The sequence below is a fragment of the Danio aesculapii genome, chromosome 4 (genome assembly GCF_903798145.1).
Source record: "Danio aesculapii chromosome 4, fDanAes4.1, whole genome shotgun sequence".
NCBI lineage: Eukaryota > Metazoa > Chordata > Actinopteri > Cypriniformes > Danionidae > Danio > Danio aesculapii.
In genome coordinates, this window is record NC_079438.1 from 59,936,353 (window position 1) to 59,953,852 (window position 17,500).

The 17,500-nt window shown below is 38.5% G+C and overlaps 2 protein-coding genes across 2 annotated transcripts in view; both read left to right on the forward strand.

Annotated features, from left to right (window-relative positions):
* si:ch73-252i11.1 (uncharacterized protein LOC553517 homolog) overlaps positions 1–11,435 on the forward strand; it is a 16,927-nt gene extending 5,492 nt beyond the window's left edge. Inside the window, exons 4-11 of the mRNA XM_056456303.1 lie at positions 305–355; positions 515–639; positions 947–1,235; positions 3,501–3,597; positions 3,680–3,755; positions 6,643–6,773; positions 7,730–7,881; positions 8,628–11,435. Of these exons, the coding sequence (XP_056312278.1) occupies positions 305–355; positions 515–639; positions 947–1,235; positions 3,501–3,597; positions 3,680–3,755; positions 6,643–6,773; positions 7,730–7,881; positions 8,628–9,265 (1,559 nt within the window). The 3' untranslated portion in view covers positions 9,266–11,435. The remainder of the gene's footprint in view (positions 1–304; positions 356–514; positions 640–946; positions 1,236–3,500; positions 3,598–3,679; positions 3,756–6,642; positions 6,774–7,729; positions 7,882–8,627) is intronic.
* Positions 11,436–11,962: 527 nt separating this feature from the next.
* syn3 (synapsin III) overlaps positions 11,963–17,500 on the forward strand; it is a 52,342-nt gene continuing 46,804 nt past the window's right edge. Inside the window, exons 1-2 of the mRNA XM_056456304.1 lie at positions 11,963–12,021; positions 16,975–17,367. Of these exons, the coding sequence (XP_056312279.1) occupies positions 16,982–17,367 (386 nt within the window). The 5' untranslated portion in view covers positions 11,963–12,021; positions 16,975–16,981. The remainder of the gene's footprint in view (positions 12,022–16,974; positions 17,368–17,500) is intronic.

Consider the following 17,500-nt stretch of genomic DNA (forward strand, 5'->3'; position numbering starts at 1 on the left):
TTAATGTTTTTATTTTTGCTTATTCTATCAAATTGCATTATATATATATATATATGTGTGTGTGTTTTATTTTAATTTCACTAGAATTCACTACAAACTTTCAATCAATTAATCTATCAATATATTATATTATGTTATTTTCCTGTCAGTTATTTTGTTTACCCACTAACTCCCCCTCACACACACACACACACACACACACACACACACACACACACACACACACACACACACACACACACACACACACACACACAGTATTTCAGTGTTTTAATTATTCTGAACTGTGTGTCTCTTCTCTCAGAGAAAACTGAGATCTGCATGTACTTCATCAAAGGACACTGCAAGCACGGCGGTAAGTGCAGTTCAGTTCCTCGCTCGTCTGAATCACTGAGTCCTGTTCACTGAATCACTGAGTGGTGTTTACTGAATCACTGAGTGGTGTTCACTGAATCACTGAGTCCTGTTCACTGAATCAGTGGTGTTGTCTGTTCACTGAACTCCTGTGTTTCAGGCACGTGCCGGAGGGAGCACTCCTTTCTGCCGTATAAATGGGAAGTTAAGGAAGGATCAGTGTGGAAAGCTCTTCCTGACAACGAGGCCATCGAGAAGGATTACTGTGATCCTACAAAAATATACAGGGTGTGTGTGTGTGTGTGTGTGTGTGTGTGTGTGTGTGTGTGTGTGTGTGTGTGTGTGTGTGTGATCCACTCAGGTGGAGTGCTTCAACATATAGCACAACTGCACGTGTTGATGTATAGTGCAATTGCGTACGTCAACATGCAGTGCAGGTCCGTTCATTTCCATATTGGGGGACTGCGTGCATCGACCTATAGCGTAACCGAGTGTGTCGACTTCTTTTTTTATAAATGAACATCATCTCTGCGGATGTGCATTCAGCTGTGAATGAATGAGTGTGTGTGTGTGTGTCTGCTGTTCTCCTGCAAGCTCTGGGCTGTTCCCGGTGTGTTTCGACACCATGACGCAGGGCTCTGTGGCGGTGCGGCGTCTCTCCACGGTGCCCTCTGTCCTCCAGCCCTCCTTTATCTTGACCACCGAGTGGCTGTGGTTCTGGGAGGACGAGTTTGGAAACTGGATCCAGTACGCCAGCGCAGACGGCGGCCATAAGATCTCCTCCATCTCCAGTGCGGAGCTGGAGCAGAAATATCAGGCGGATCAGAGCGCCGTGCTGGAGTTCAACGCCGGGTCACAGACATACACGCTCAGCTTCCAGGGTAAACACACACGTCTCATCATCACACTGAGACTGTCCTCTTGAGTAGAGCTGGGGGAACCAAAAATCCTCATATCAGCATATAAATAATCTCATATATTGATAAGGATTTACATCATGAGACAGTGCCATTACTGTAAATTCAGCTGAAGGATGAGTAAAGGACTATTGTTTTAATATAAAGTACACACTCAGAAATGTGCTCGCTCATATGTACTCATGTCTCTCACTGTGTTTAGAGCTTGAAATACTTGTTAATAAAATCTAAAACACTTCTCAAAAACGATTGATTACATGTACAAAGTAATAAACTAGGGATGCACTGATCCCGATACTTGGATCGGATATCGGTTCGATACCGCATATTTTCGCTGGATCGGGTATCGGCCAGCTAACCCTAACCCAAATCCAATCTTGCGCATGCGCTATATTCAGTGTAATTTATAAGCCAACTAAAGCCACGAAGGTATAAGGCAGTAGAAATTTGTCATGTAGGCCTACTATATCCTGAATGTCCTGAAGCCCTTCTGTAGCTTAATGTGAAGCACAGATGAATATTCACCTGCTCATGTTCAGTTCAGCACTTCCCTCCGCTGAGCCCTTCAGTCATTCTCCATTCATTCACAATTCAAACAGCGTGTGGCGTTTGTTTATGACAACAGGAAAAACTTTCTCCAACACTATTTGTTGCTGTTAATTTGAATAATCAGTGGAGAAATGCTCTTAGTTCTGCATTAAATGAGTTCATTTTGACCTCCAACATGGAGTTCACTGCTGTTCCTAAATCATGTTGCGCTGTGTCTGTTAGACCAGCAGATGGCATTCACAACACTGGAGTAGAGAGGGTCATTACCTGCTCTTCACACACAGAGTAGGCCTACCTGAAACTTTAAATGAGAAAAGGCTCAATAATACATTGGACAGATCCTCAACGCACTGATTTCTTCCCTTTGTGCTGCTGTTCTGGAAGTGTCCGCAGGTACCGGAGGGCTGCGCGCTGTGTCTCGGATGTATCAAGCGCTTTATTCATGCAAAAGGCTGCACAGACAAGACGTGCGCCGCTCAGTAATATTATTCTCACAATGAGTTTCTGTTCTCTCATCCTTCTGACTGAGTTTATTCTTCCAAGGTCGAATACTTTCAGTGCTGCGAAAGGTTTGTAAAGCCTGGCTCACTGTGGCCAGAGTAGTTGATTAAATGAATAAAAGTGAAACTGACGGCGCAATATGGATTATCATTAACAGAAATGATTTAGCCTAATATAGGCTACTCTGAAACTGAATATTTCACTGTCGTTTTATTTATATTCATATGTTATTGAACAGACCTGTTGTCAGTTGTGCAGTCTGAAGCTTATAAGCGGACCTTGCTTTAAACTTCACCTCAAATATTCTTGTTTATTGTGTAGATAACTGACTAACAAAAATACGTTAAATAACCAACAAATTACACCAAACCAGATTAGCTTCAAAAAGAAGATTTTTCAGATAAAAAATAATTGTTCAGAGCTGCTTTCAGTTTCTCCGTCTCACTCGCGGCGAGTTTAGGCGAGGGAATGTTTATTAAGTTAAACAGGCCTCAGACGGTTTTAGTAGTCTGCGTCAAACCTACAGGAAAACATCAGGCTTTGCTAAAATGCAGGTTATTTTATCAAGGATTAGGGTCAATAGTGGTAGCGTATTACAGATTACAAAGAAAAATCTTATTATTAAAAATTAAACATAAGCTGGACCACAACAGATCAGCTCAATCTCATAATGAATGCTCAAATAATGTAGCCTATAGTTTACAGAAGCATCATGTTTGAGTTATATTGTGCTGTCTGTCATATACAGCACGCCTGTAGGTCTGTTATTTTACTAAAGAAGATATATTATTTGAGTTTATCACCAGAACTATAGAAAAAATACAGCACAGTATCAGGATCGGATCTGTATCGGTTAATACTCAGAATTTTGGTATCGGATCGGTTCCAAAAAATGGCATCAGTGCATCCCTATAATAAATATAATATATCACTGCAAAATGTAAACATTGCACTCTCAAGACTGCAACTTGCTGATGTTCTTCGTGTTTCTGTCTTCAACCCAATAATATTCCCCTCATATAAATGAAGTATTACTGTAAACAGTTTATTTTGAAATAAACATCAGAGCATAATATCAAACCATAGACTTCTAATTTTGTCCACACAACACACATATCATCATGTTGCACAGCCCTAGTGTTGAGGAATAATATAGAGTCAATCTGTCCTTCTCCTCAGACATGATCCAAACAAACAAGCAGTACAAAACCAAAAAAGTGATCAGACGTCGCCCCAAATTCATCTCCGCCGCTGATGTGAAGACGATCAAGAGCACGTAAGAACGGCTGCAGACTCTTTCTCTCTGTCAGACTCTGTGAATGCTGATTAATCTCTAATGTCTCCTCCTGTGTTCTCAGTAAACGAGCACCCAACAGCTTCAAGACTCTGCCGGAGCACTGGGATAAAGCGCTGACTCCTGAAACGGGATGCAAGGTTTGAGGACTATGAAGGCCCATTCACAACAAACACCATGACTATAAAGATAATGATGAAGATATAGACGTAACAATGGTGTTAAAGAACAGCAGAGCTCACAGCATAACTACAGCGATATCGACACTTTCAGGAGGAGTTTACCAGCTGATAAAGGATGAAATCAATCAGCCAATCAAAATCCAGTAAAACACTGACAGCCAATCAGAATCTAGTTAAACACTGACAGCCAATCAGAATCTAGTTAAACACTGACAGCCAATCAGAATCCAGTTAAACACTGACAGCCAATCAGAATCATGTAAAACACTGTCAGCCAATCAGAATCCAGTAAAACACTGACAGCTAATCAAAATCCAGTTAAACACTGACAGCCAATCAGAATCCAGTTAAACACTGACAGCCAATCAGAATCCAGTAAAACACTGACAGCCAATCAGAATCCAGTTAAACACTGACAGCCAATCAAAATCCAGTAAAACACTGACAGCCAATCAAAATTAAGTTAAACACTGACAGCCAATCAGAATCCTGTAAAACACTGACAGCTAATTAAAATCCAGTTAAACACAGACAGCCAATCAGAATCCAGTAAAACTGACAGCCAATCAGATTCCAGTTAAACACTGACAGCCAATCAGAATCCTGTAAAACACTGACAGCTAATTAAAATCCAGTTAAACACAGACAGCCAATCAGAATCCAGTAAAACTGACAGCCAATCAGATTCCAGTTAAACACTGACAGCCAATCAGAATCCAGTTAAACACTGACAGCCAATCAAAATCCAGTAAAACACTGACAGGCAATCAGAATCCTGTTAAACACTGACAGCCAATCAGATTCCAGTTAAACACTGACAGCCAATCAGAATCCTGTAAAACACTGACAGCCAATCAGAATCCAGTTAAACACTGACAGCCAATCAGAATCCAGTTAAACACTGACAGCCAATCAGAATCCAGTTAAACCCAGACAGCCAATCAGAATCCAGTAAAACTGACAGCCAATCAGATTCCAGTTAAACACTGACAGCCAATCAGAATCCAGGTAAACACTGACAGCCAATCAAAATCAAGTTAAACACTGACAGCCAGTCAGAATCCTGTAAAACACTGACAGCCAATGAAAATGCAGTTAAACCCTGACAGCCAATCAGAATCCTGTAAAACGCTGACAGCCAATGAAAATGCAGTTAAACACTGACAGCCAATCAGAATCCTGTAAAACGCTGACAGCCAATCAGAATCCAGTGGAAATGAAAGCTGATGATGCTCAGCCCTCGCTTTAGAGATTATTTAAAGATCAGGACTATCCTGGAAACTATTGATTACACCATGGGAAATGATGATGAACAAATAGATGAAGTTCTAAAAGTCATGCTGGCAGATTGAAGTGTAAAAATAAGTTAAAAGTAGAGTCTCAAACCTTAAATCTCATATACAAGGATTAAAAGAAGCTTTTATATTGTCATGCAGCACAAGTTAATGCATTTAAGCATGTTAATGAGAGAGAGAGAGCAAGTACAACATCCACCATGTACAGCGTATAAACCAGAGATGCCCAAACAAGGCTCCACGGCCCAAAATTGGCCCTTGGTAACCTTTGATTTGGCTCGCCATCCCATCTTAGAAGAGAGAGAGTTTTTTGGTAGCTAGTTTTATTGTTGAGCTACAAAAAAGCTGAAATTAAATGTTCCAATTGAATGTTGTAAATCAATCAGGTTTAAAATATATAGTCACTGATGGGTTGAAGACATCGGCAGGTGAAGGCAGGCTTTACTAATGTATTCAGCATTGATCTCCATTGTGGTAAAACAGAAATAGTATTTTTATTGTAATAACTTCATTATAAAATGGCCAGAATTTCTATTGCATTGATTAATATGATTAAATCTATTTATTGATTACTAATATGGCATTACCCATGGCAACTGTAACATAATAAACACTCCACACTGCTTTTTTCAGTCTACTTATGTAAAATATACGGTGGCTGAGAGAGCTTAACGCGCTGCACTTTAAGAAAGCACATGCAATTGCAGAAAACAGAAACGATCTTCATTCATTTGACAGCACACGTGTTGCAACTTCTCACAGCACAAACCACTGAAGAAACACGCTGCAAATCGGTCACAACACCTGCAGATATCCACGATGTGTGCAATAACACAACGGAAATGTCTCAAGGGGACCCAAAAGCATGACGGACCCTGCTGAGATGTGTTATTATGTTGTGTAATCAGGATATTAAAATAAACGAAGAACAACTCTCCTTTCAAAGACCACCAATCACTCCACAGAGCAACAGTCACGACATAACAACAACACAATTGTTGAGGTTTTTATGGGGACAACTTCATTGTTTCATGTTTAATCCACCTAAATGTGTGAACTTAATCGATTTGTGTTGGGACAGCCTGAATGTATTGTGTGGAGTCCTGCATTATTTACAGTGCAGTGTGCTATATTTACCTTAGGCCTGCAGCCCTCAATCGAGTTTGGTTTTTGGCTCCTTCATTAGAAAAGTTTGGGCACCCCTGATATAAACTAATATCAAACGACGGCGTACAGCACGTGCATAAATCAGACCACAGAGACATGACATTAAAATGACTAGTGGATTAAGAAAAGCCTAGATTCAGATGATTAAAAGATGATCAAATGAGGACTTATCAATCAGAAACTATAGCAAAACGGAGAAAAGAGAGCTCTATTATTATTATTATTATCACAGCTGTCCGTCAACGCCCGCACTTTTTTTCCTGGGTCATCGTGTGCAGTGTAGAGGCAAAAATAAGTCATATACAGTCATAAAAATGGTCATGATCTGCAGGTTATGAGTGATGTATATTGATGTGTTTGATATATAACTCTGTTTGGAGCAGAGAGTGCAGCTGACGAAAACCACAGCCGAATTCATCAAAATACAGGAGCTGTTCAACCGCACCTTGAGAGGATTCACCATCCAGAAGATCGAGAGGATCCAGAACAAAGCCTTGTGGGAGGTGTTTCAGTGGTAAGTCCATTAGTGCACCACAACTGACTTCTAGTACATCCTGAAAGCGTGTGCTCCTGTTGTGTTGACATTTTGTGCACACTTTTGAGTGCGTAACAGGAGAGTGTGCTAACTTCAGAGTGTCCTGTTGCATCATGTCCTGTCAATCACCTCATCACATTTCTGTCATATTTAAAGCCATCGTGAATTCAAAATTTAGTTTTAGAGATGTGTTTTAAGGATATCTGTAATCTAGTGTGCTCCAACATTCACATTTAGAGGATATAAACCTGATGGAAACATCTAAAGCTTGTAGTTTCTCTTCTGCTTAAATGCATTCATGTTTTTTATGTCGTCTCCTCAGACTTTCACAACAATGAACTCAGTTTTACATCAAAACTTCTGACCAATCAAATGCTCTCTAGTGACATGCCCCGCCCCTTTCTACTCATTGACCGTTGATTTGATGCACTTGAGTTCAACCACTCACTGGTGGAGCTGTGAGAAAACTAAACTCTATTGGCTGATTTTTAAGAGTGGGAGGAGCTACACTATGAATATTCTTAAAATATTAATCTTGTTTTTCCTGTTTACATATATTTCTTCCCACATTGCAGATTATTTTGCTTGTTTTAAGGAGAAACTCACTTAATTTTGACTCATGAACACTATATGTTTTACTTGGCTAGAAAATGCTTCTTACTTTAAGAATTTGTGGGTATTTGGACTAGAAACAAGACAAAAAATCTAAGTAAGAAGCCGTTTTTAGAGTGTAGCATGCCAAATATTTCACAGGCAACACATCTCTGTTTCTCTCTGAATGCATTTTTTGCTAATTCACACTGTATGACTTTCTCTCTCGCGTGAACAAGCACAGATTTGCCTGTGATTAGAGCATTTGTCTGCAAAAATCAGCGCTAAAATGAGTGTGAGCTCTGCTTAAGATGCTTGTTTTCATGTGTTTGCGTGTCCCGCAGGCAGAAGGACTGCATGAAGAAGAACAGCCGAGGCAGAGATGTGTCCGAGAAGCAGCTCTTCCACGGCACCGACTCCAAATTCGTGGACACAATCTGCCTGAACAACTTTGACTGGAGGATCTGTGGAGTCAACGGGACCGCCTATGGAAAAGGTGAAGCTCAGAGAAGAGTAGAACTAGTAATAAAGCTTCATGAGACCATGGGTGTGCAGTTAGCATTAGTAAAAGCGAAGCTCTAATGCAAAAAATGACATTTATATTGATATTTATATTTAAACCCAGTTGTGTGTCAGCAGTGTTTGAATATCTCCAGCCTCTAATGGAGTAAACATGAATAAATTGTGTTTGTTCTAATCAGACTTGATGAATGAAACACTTTGATTGACATTCTCCCTTTGTACGTGTCATCAGAGAGGGAAAGCCCCGCCCACTAGTGCCCGTCTCTCCCTCATTAGCATAAACAGCAGCCCTGAGTGAGAAGCAGCCATCCGACATTAGAGTTTGGAATCTGCCATTATGCTGACACACATGCATTTGTAGCTCCGCCCTCTTTTTAAATCTCATTTGAATTTAAAGCGACACCAAAACGCCACAACTAGGATCAAAGCCTGAAAGGGTCAGTTTTAGAGAGTTACAGAACATTATCTGTGTGCTGTTCTCAGCTCAAACTTTACACACACCCATCAGAAAGCTATTTTACATTTGATTGGCAATCGTTTCAGTTGAACATGTCATTTTCCTGTCTGTGTGGTGACGTTTAGGGTGTTATAAACGCTCTCAAGTTTTTATCATATCACTGATCAGTACTGTAGGTTATGCTTTTAACAACCCTACTACATCACTGTGACATCATTACCACCAGACTATGAGCTGAACACATGACTGATGTCTTTCTGCAGGCAGTTATTTTGCCAGGGATGCCAAATATTCTCACAGCTACACCAACAACTCGGGCACGCGCTCTATGTTCGTGTGCCGGATCCTGGTGGGCGACTACACCAAAGGAGACTCCAGCTACCTGCGGCCTCCGTCCAAAGATGGAGGAGACACCGTCTTCTACGACAGCTGTGTGAATGACGTCTGCGACCCGTCTATATTCGTGGTGTTCGAGAAGCACCAGATCTACCCGGAGTATTTAATCCAGTACAGAGACTCCACTGAGTGGGCATCTCCTGCTGTACGACCAGCGGTGACCACAACAAGAGCGGTTCCCGCAAGCATTAGGACCACGCCCTCATATAACTCCTCCCACTTTACCTCCTTAAACGCCTCCTCCTCTGTTAAATCCTCCCATGTTGCCTCCTCAAGCACCTCCTCATGGGTTAGCTCCTCCCCCTTTAACTCCTCCCCCAACACCGCCTCTTCATATAACCAGACCCCCTTTGCATACTCAAACTCCGCCTCCTCCTCTAATTCTTCCCCCTTTAACTCCTCCCCCACCACCTCCTCCTATGTTCCTCTACCTCGATCCGCTTCTGTGTATTCACCTCCACCTCGAAAGCCTGCAAAGGCAGAAAATTCCTGCGTGATCTCCTGAATGTGTATCAGACTGTGTCCGAAATCAAATACACTCATGCTTAAATACACTTAATGACTCTTACTAAAGTATGTCCTATATAGTATGAATGGCGTCGGGATGTACCACATCCACCATGATGTACGGATCAATCAATTCGCTCAAATTACGATTCAATCGAATTCACGATTTTAATTTCATGAGACAGTTTTCATACAGAGATTTTGTTTTAATAATAAAATGGGATTGTGTAGTGAATGAAGAGCTGGCCTTGTATTAGATCATTGCTGTATGTTTATTTAAAAACAAACCCTCAAATGCGTTCCACAAATAAAATAATTCCCTTCACATGAACACAGTCGGGCTCTTTCCATTTAAAACCGCTGTATTTGAGTCACGATTGAAGCTAAGACACAGCATGAGCAGTTGTTAATGCAGATTAGACTGTACAATTTGACAATCTGAAGCAATAACAGAATGTTCTGACTTCTAGCTTAGTGAAACTATTGTTCTAATATATCAAATGTGAAGGAAACAGCAGCTGCAGACTCACTCTCTGCCAGCAGGTGGTGCTGTTGAACAGCAGTGATATAGTGCTTCATTGGTGACCGATGTAAACAAAGCAGCGGCGCTGATCAACACTACTGTAATATGTAGCCTTCGTATTTAACAAAGGGAAACTAGTGCTGCACACATACAAACTGTAAATAAAACAGCGCTAACACATTATCATCCCATCATGGAGGGCTCGCTAGTGCAAATATGTCTGATAATCCATATCTTTTGCGAATATTCAAGAAATTTGCAGATTTATGCAGGATAATTGTGGAAGTATCGTAACTAAAAACGTAAAACATTAAATCAAAAAGAATGACTATCATTTCATTATATACAATGCAAATCCATTTGTTTTGTAAACAAAGCAAGTCTCTCGTATAATATAGCTACTAACCACAGAAAATATTACAATGCAAACTGACTTATTAATAAATGCATATTAGTTAATAATATTGACATTATTATAAAAACTGACTATATATTTACACACATTTACGTAAGTGAATAAACTGATTCAATAATGAGCTAAAACATCTGCGGAAGTCTGTACGAGCAGATTCGTGTGGGTCTACATGCGTTATTGCTTGGTTTCGTTACTTTAGTTTGTGTTCTTGCGCTCTGATTCATTCGGCACTTGAGTCGTCACTTATTTGAATAGGTTTTTAACCTATTGGTCTTATCATTTTATCATTATCACATGACCTGTGCGCAACAGTTGCGTTGTTTAACTACCATTTATAAATGTACCGTACCGTATCGCCATCCGGTACTTCTAAAGTACTGTTTTTTTACAATACTATGAATTTAGATATGCTACTGGACTCTTATTCTGTTTTCCACATACTGCATAGCAGGGAACTGTGTGTTTTCGGTCGCACTACATGTGATTATTTCAGTCACATGACAAATATGGAGAGAGCCAGTTAAAATGTTCATATTGACAATCAGGTTGTGAATAATTATGCGGCAGTATAGTCGTTTAGGTGATTTATACTCTGATCAAAAGTGCAATGAAACCAACAGATCCTCACTTTTGTATGGAGTGCATCAAGAGCTCTTCTAACAAGAGATTTAAAGCATTGTTTCTAGCGTTATAATCAATAAACTAAAGCAAACATCACCAAATATTGATTTATAGTTGATTATTTTATAGAAACATCACACTTCAAGTTCATTGCAAATTATATATTTACGTATCCTGAGTGTTGATTTGCAGGGCTTCCGGGAGTGGGTGGAGCTAAGGATCTATTTTATTTGGAGTCTCTGATTGGTTGGTTTTCTGTGCTGCATCATGGGTAATGTAGTTTTGCTGCATTGATTACACCACTGTTTAAATAAAATGATGTGAACCGATTGGTTACAGAGTGGAGGAATTGATGAAGCTTTTACACAATAAAATGTTTCGTTGTTGTTGATTGGATGGTGACATGTGGGCGTGGCTTACATAATTGGATGGACGCATCTGTTTTGACATTTTCTTGAAATATTGAAGCCAAAATGTGACAGAAGAGCATACATTGATGAATTTAATAGAGAAAACACGTTTTATTTCATGTCTGCTTTAATTGAATTTTCTTGGATCTTTGTAATAATCTTAATATTTGAGATAAACAAAATAAAGCTTTCTAATACACATGTTTTTTTGTCATTTTGTATAGTTTTATAATTTTGTACTGTAGTTTTACTGTATTACACTATTTCTGTAAATATTGGTGTCCTCCATTATACAGAGAAATGATTCAAATGTGTATAAGGTCTAAATCTTGTTATAAATGTATTTATATCAAATGCTAAATAGATGATGATGCGTATTGATTACATATTGATCACAGTCTTTCACGTTTAGTTCTATTTTTGACTTCAAGAGTTGAATTAAAAGGAAATATTAACATGTTTTGGGATTTATATTCTTTGTTTAAAGTGGAATAAACACACAATAAAAATACAAGAGAAATAACTACATCTACAGATGGATATCGCTTACTTATCGATCATACGTTTACTATTCTAATCAATAAATCTTCTGTGGTGCAGATCCTGCATCTTTTATCTGCGCACGCGCACGTAATGTGGCGCTCGTTAAATATTCATGAGCTTGAGGCAGCTCGTCCAATCGGCTGCGAATGAATTAATGCGGCGAGTCCCGCACGTTCCCGTCATGCACCGTGAGCGCGCGCTGCTGCTGGAGTCTGTTTGGCACGAGCGCGGATCTAATTGAGGTAAATAAATCAAACGAGCTCTTAATTCTATTATGCTTTTATTCAGATATAGCCATACTATAACGACTCAACACTGACTGCTATTGTACACTGGGAAATGTCATGAACAGGCTGAATATTGTGTTTTTCTCCTTCATTTTGTGATGGGTGGATATTTAAAGATGCTGTGATGACTATAACTGCTTCAGATTGAGGATAATCATGTAAACATCACAGTGTGTGCGCGCTGAAACACCGTATTGATCATCTATGTGTGTGTGTGATAGTGATATTGTTAGCGATATCGGTGAGGGAATCCCTACATTTATCGATCTGTTCATCTTCAAGCCTCACGTTCGGCTTTATCCGCTCCTGCTTTATTTTAATCCTCATTAATTATTCACCATCAACATATCTGAGCTCGCGTGAGTCTTTCACACAGGCGATATGAATAAACGAGCGCTTATTCTCAGCAGAGAGATGTCACCTCTCACTGCGCATGCGCTCACTCTGCACTTGATTCATGTGTTTTGACTGAGCTGTCAATCAAATCAGCGCGTCGTGACGTCACAGCTGATTTATCGTGTGTGTGTGTGTGTGTGTGTGTGCGTGTGTGCGTGTGTGCGTGTGTGCGTGTGTGCGTGTGTGCGTGTGTGCGTGTGTGCGTGTGTGCGTGTGTGTGTGTGTGTGTGTGTGTGTGTGTTCTAGCAAGTAGTGGGTGAGACGCCACATGTCTACTTCATCTCTCTTGTTTGTGGACAGAGGGAAGTTGTTTTATGTCCTTTATGTTGTTATTTTCAGTTGATCAGACGGTTCTGTTTGTTATTTTGGTGTTTGTCTGCTCCTGAATGGGTCACTGTGTATTGTTCTTTCTTTATTTGTCATTAAGTTTGTAAATAAATGTATACTTTTCCCAAATATTCCATATATCCTAACACTATTGATTAAATAACAGTGAATATAAATATATCGGAGACTTATACTGAAAATTATACTAAATATATACTAAATTATCAACAAATAATACATCAATAAATGTAATATATATATATATATATATATATATATATATTTAGAGTTAAAATCAAATGGCAGGAATGAAAGCAGTGTGTGTGTGATCTGCGATGTACTTGTGACTGTCTCTGATGTTTGTATGACTTTGTGCGTGTGTGTGTGTGTGTGTGATTGTGAAGATCACAGCAGAGCTCAGATGTGCGAGTGTGTGTGATCCTGTGGTTTCTTCAGTATTTTTAGCTTCTCAGTAATGACATGAGCGTTAATACTGCAGGCGTACACACACACACACACACGCTTTTAATGTGCTGCGTTACGCCTCATCATACTGTGTGTGAGAGAGAGAGAGAGAGAGAGAAAGTGTGTGTGTGTGAGTGAGAGAAAGAGGGTGTGTTTGAGTTTTTGTGTGAGAGAGTGCTAGTGTATGAGCTGGCCAGCTTATCCAGCATATGTTTTATGCAGCGAATGCCCTTCCAGCAACAACCCAGCACTGGGAAACACCCATACACACTCATACACTACGGCCAATTTAGTTCATCAATTCCCCTATAGCGCATGTGCTTGGACAACACGGGGAGAACATGCAAACTCCACACAGAAACACACACTTACCCATCTGGGACTCAGCCAGAGACCTTCTTGCAGTGAGGCAACAGTGCTGACCACTGAGCCACCGTGCCACCCTTGTATTATTATTATTATTATTATTATTTTTATCATTATATATTTGAGCAATGCTGTTTTATTTCCTGTATTTCCAGCTCTGTTTGTTAATGAATGTTAGGTTATTCTCTTGTATTTGTCTATTTGTCATGGAGCTCCGCCTCTTCCTGCTGTCACATGGTCATGTGATCAAACATGAGTGTTTGCTAGTGTCAGATTAATGAGTGTTTTAGTTGAAGTGCTGCATAATTCAGACCTGCAGTGAGCCTCAGATTGACTGAAGTCTGCATGGGTTCATTATGGGATGTGTGTGTGTGTGTGTGTGTGTGTGTGTGTGTGTGTGTGTGATCTGACCCTCATTCACCTGCTCTTCCTCCTGTGCATTGATGAGTTTGATGATTCCTCTGTGTTGAGTCTAATGTGAGAGGAGGAATCAGCAGTTTCTGTGCACTTCTGCTGCATTTAAAAGTGCTCAGAAAACATCTGAAGGCTGATATTAGCTCACAACTTAGTCTGGGAGAGAATCTTAAAGGCACTTCATGTCAGTTTTTGACTGTGTATGTGGACGTCCAATAGGGTATATGCGGAGCTGCTTCTCCCCATACTGATAAACTTCCGGTGAACGGTTAATGTGACTTTATTAATTTATACGCTTCCTTTTACAGCATCGATGTTGTAATGTGATTAAAATATAATCAGTTAAATAGACTTTGGCATTCATTTAGGTGCTCAAGCATAAAACGAGATAAATCCGTTTACTCATCAGAATCGGCAGGCTAGCACAGAAGCTCTATTGATTATACTGGGGTAAATGTTCATATCTTAAAAACATGGCGGGTAAAATAAATATCAGTGCAGTGCTTCTTGTACAATCTGAGACCCGCTTCATATCAGAGAACACTCATTAAGAAAACAGACCTTAAACGATTTTAGCAACGGCGTACAGTTCACCGTAAGTGCTTAACCCAGGTTACTGACAAATTAAAAGTCCTTTAGCATACTTACACGTTTACCCTATATGACTATCTGATTGCACATGAGTGTGTGTTTTAGTTTGAGCTGAAAATACGTGGTTGCATACCTGCACACCTGTTTAACAAATTTAACTTTGTTAGGATGCGTAGCACAAGCTCTATGATTGGTCGTTTGGTAGCGGTGACAAGCGAGCCTGTTGAAGCATGTGTTTACATGTGTCGAGTCTCATAAAGGAGCTCCGTATGGAAACTTTGGTTTCTGTTTGTTTTCTGATTAAAGTTGTTGAACGTGCACCGGTTCCCACCTCTGAATGAGTTTTAGCTTCTTATATATTAAAGTAGCATTCAGAAAAAACAAAACACCAGTCAAGGAATTGGCACAGAGGCAAAAATAAATAAATAAATAAATAAATAAATAATTAATATATAAGTAAATATATAAATAAAATAAAAATAAATAAATAAATAATATAAAAATAAATATATAATAAATATATAAATAAATAAATATATAAAATAAATAAATAATATATAAATAAATAAATAAATAAATGAATATATAAATAAATAAATAATATATAATAAATAAATAAATGAATATATAAATAAATAAATAATTAATATATAATAAATATATAAATAATATATAAATAAATAAATAATTAATATATGAATAAATATATAAATAAATAAATAAATAAATGAATATATAAGTAAATAAATAATTAATATATAATAAATATATAAATATATAAATAAATAAATAATATATAAATAAATAAATAATTAATATATGAATAAATATATAAATAAATAAATAATATATATAATAAATATATAAATAAATATATAATAAATATATAAATAAATAAATAATATATAAATAAGTAATTAATATATAAATAAATAAATAATATATAAATAAATATATAATAAATAAATAAATAAATAAATAATATATAAATAAATATATAATGAATATATACATAAATAAACAAGATATAAATAAATAAATAAATGAATGAATAAATAAATAAATAAATAAATAAATAAATAATATATAAATAAATATACAATAAATATTTAAATAAATGAATATATAAATAAATAAATAATTAAATAAATAAATGAATATATAAATAAATAAATAATATATAAATAAATTAATAATTAATATATAAATAAATATATAATAAATATAAAATAAATAAATGATATATAAATAAATATATAATAAATATATAAATAAATAAATAATATATAAATAAATAATTAATATATAAATAAATATATAAATATATAAATAATAAATAAATAAATATATAAATAAATGAATATATAAATAAATAATTAATATATAATACATATATAAATAAATAAATAAGATATAAATAAATAAATAATTAATAAATAAATAAATATATAAATAAATAAATGTATAAATAAATAAATAAGGCGACGCAGTGGCACAGTAGGTAGTGCTGTCGCCTTATAGCAAGAAGGTCACTGGTTTGAGCCTCGGCTGGGTCAGTTGGTGTTTCTGTGTGGAGTTTGCATGTTCTCTCCATGTTGGTGTGGGTTTCCTCCGGGTGCTCCGGTTTCCCCCACAGTCCAAACACATGCACTATAGGGGAATTGGGTAGGCTAAATTGTCTGTAGTGTATGAGTGTGTATGGGTGTTTCCCAGAGAAACACAGCTTGAAGGGCATCCGCTGTGTAAAACATATGCTGGATAAGTTGGCGGTTCATTCCGCTGTGGCGACCCCTGATTAATAAAGGGACTAAGCTGAAAATAAAATGAATGAATGAATAAATAAGTGAAATAATCGTTTATTAAGTGTAATTGAGTTAAAATGTTTAATTAATTGAGATTTTGATTTTAGGCCAAATCCCCCAGTCCTATGCGGAGCTACAGACGGCTGTGTGTGTTAGTGACATAGTGAGCATAGTGACAGGTGTAAAACAGCAGTGTGTGTGTTGTCAGTGCTGGTCAGGTGTGCTTCAGTGTGAGTGTGTGTTTCAGTCTTCTGTCAGTCTATGTCGCTCCTGTCGCTGCTCATCTAAAACTCCACATCTATAATCCTCTTAGTCTATGCTGACATTATCTTCAGCAGCTCAAACACTCTAATGGCTAATGGACAGACGGCTGCTTCTCACTCAGGGCTGCTGTTTATGCTAATGAGGGGCACTAGTGGGCGGGGCTTTCCCCCTCTGGTGACATGTACAAATGGAGAAAGTCAATCAGAATCCCCTACTGAAAGTGATTGTCCGTGCGGTGTGTATGCGCTCAGTGTTATTAATTGGTCTCTGTTGTGTGGGTCAGAGTCATCATGAATTACCTGCGCAGGCGTCTGTCGGACAGCAGTTTTGTGGCCAATCTGCCCAATGGCTACATGATGGACCTGCAGAGATCCTCCAGCTCCAGCAGCTCTCCGGCGTCTCCGGCCACAGAGCGCCGTCCTGCTCCTGCACCAGCCCCTGCTCCTGCACCAGCCCCTGCACCCACCCTGACCCCCACACCAGCCCCTGCACCGGCCCCCGCACCACCCCCGGGCCCCGCAGGCTTCCTCAGCTCATTCTCCAGTGTGGTGAAGACGGCTCAGATCGCCAGCGCCGTCCAGGCCAAAGCCTCTGCGCACACAGACGCCGCTGCGCCCAAACCTGCCGCCCGCAAACCCAGAGTCCTGCTGGTCATCGACGAGCCGCACACAGACTGGTGAGAGATTATTGAGTCAGTTCAACTTGATTTGTATAGCACATCTCACAACAGTTACTGATTCAGAGCAGCTTTCAGAACAGAACTCTTATTTCTTAAACGCTTTTAAAAACTTGCATTACATTTAAAAGAG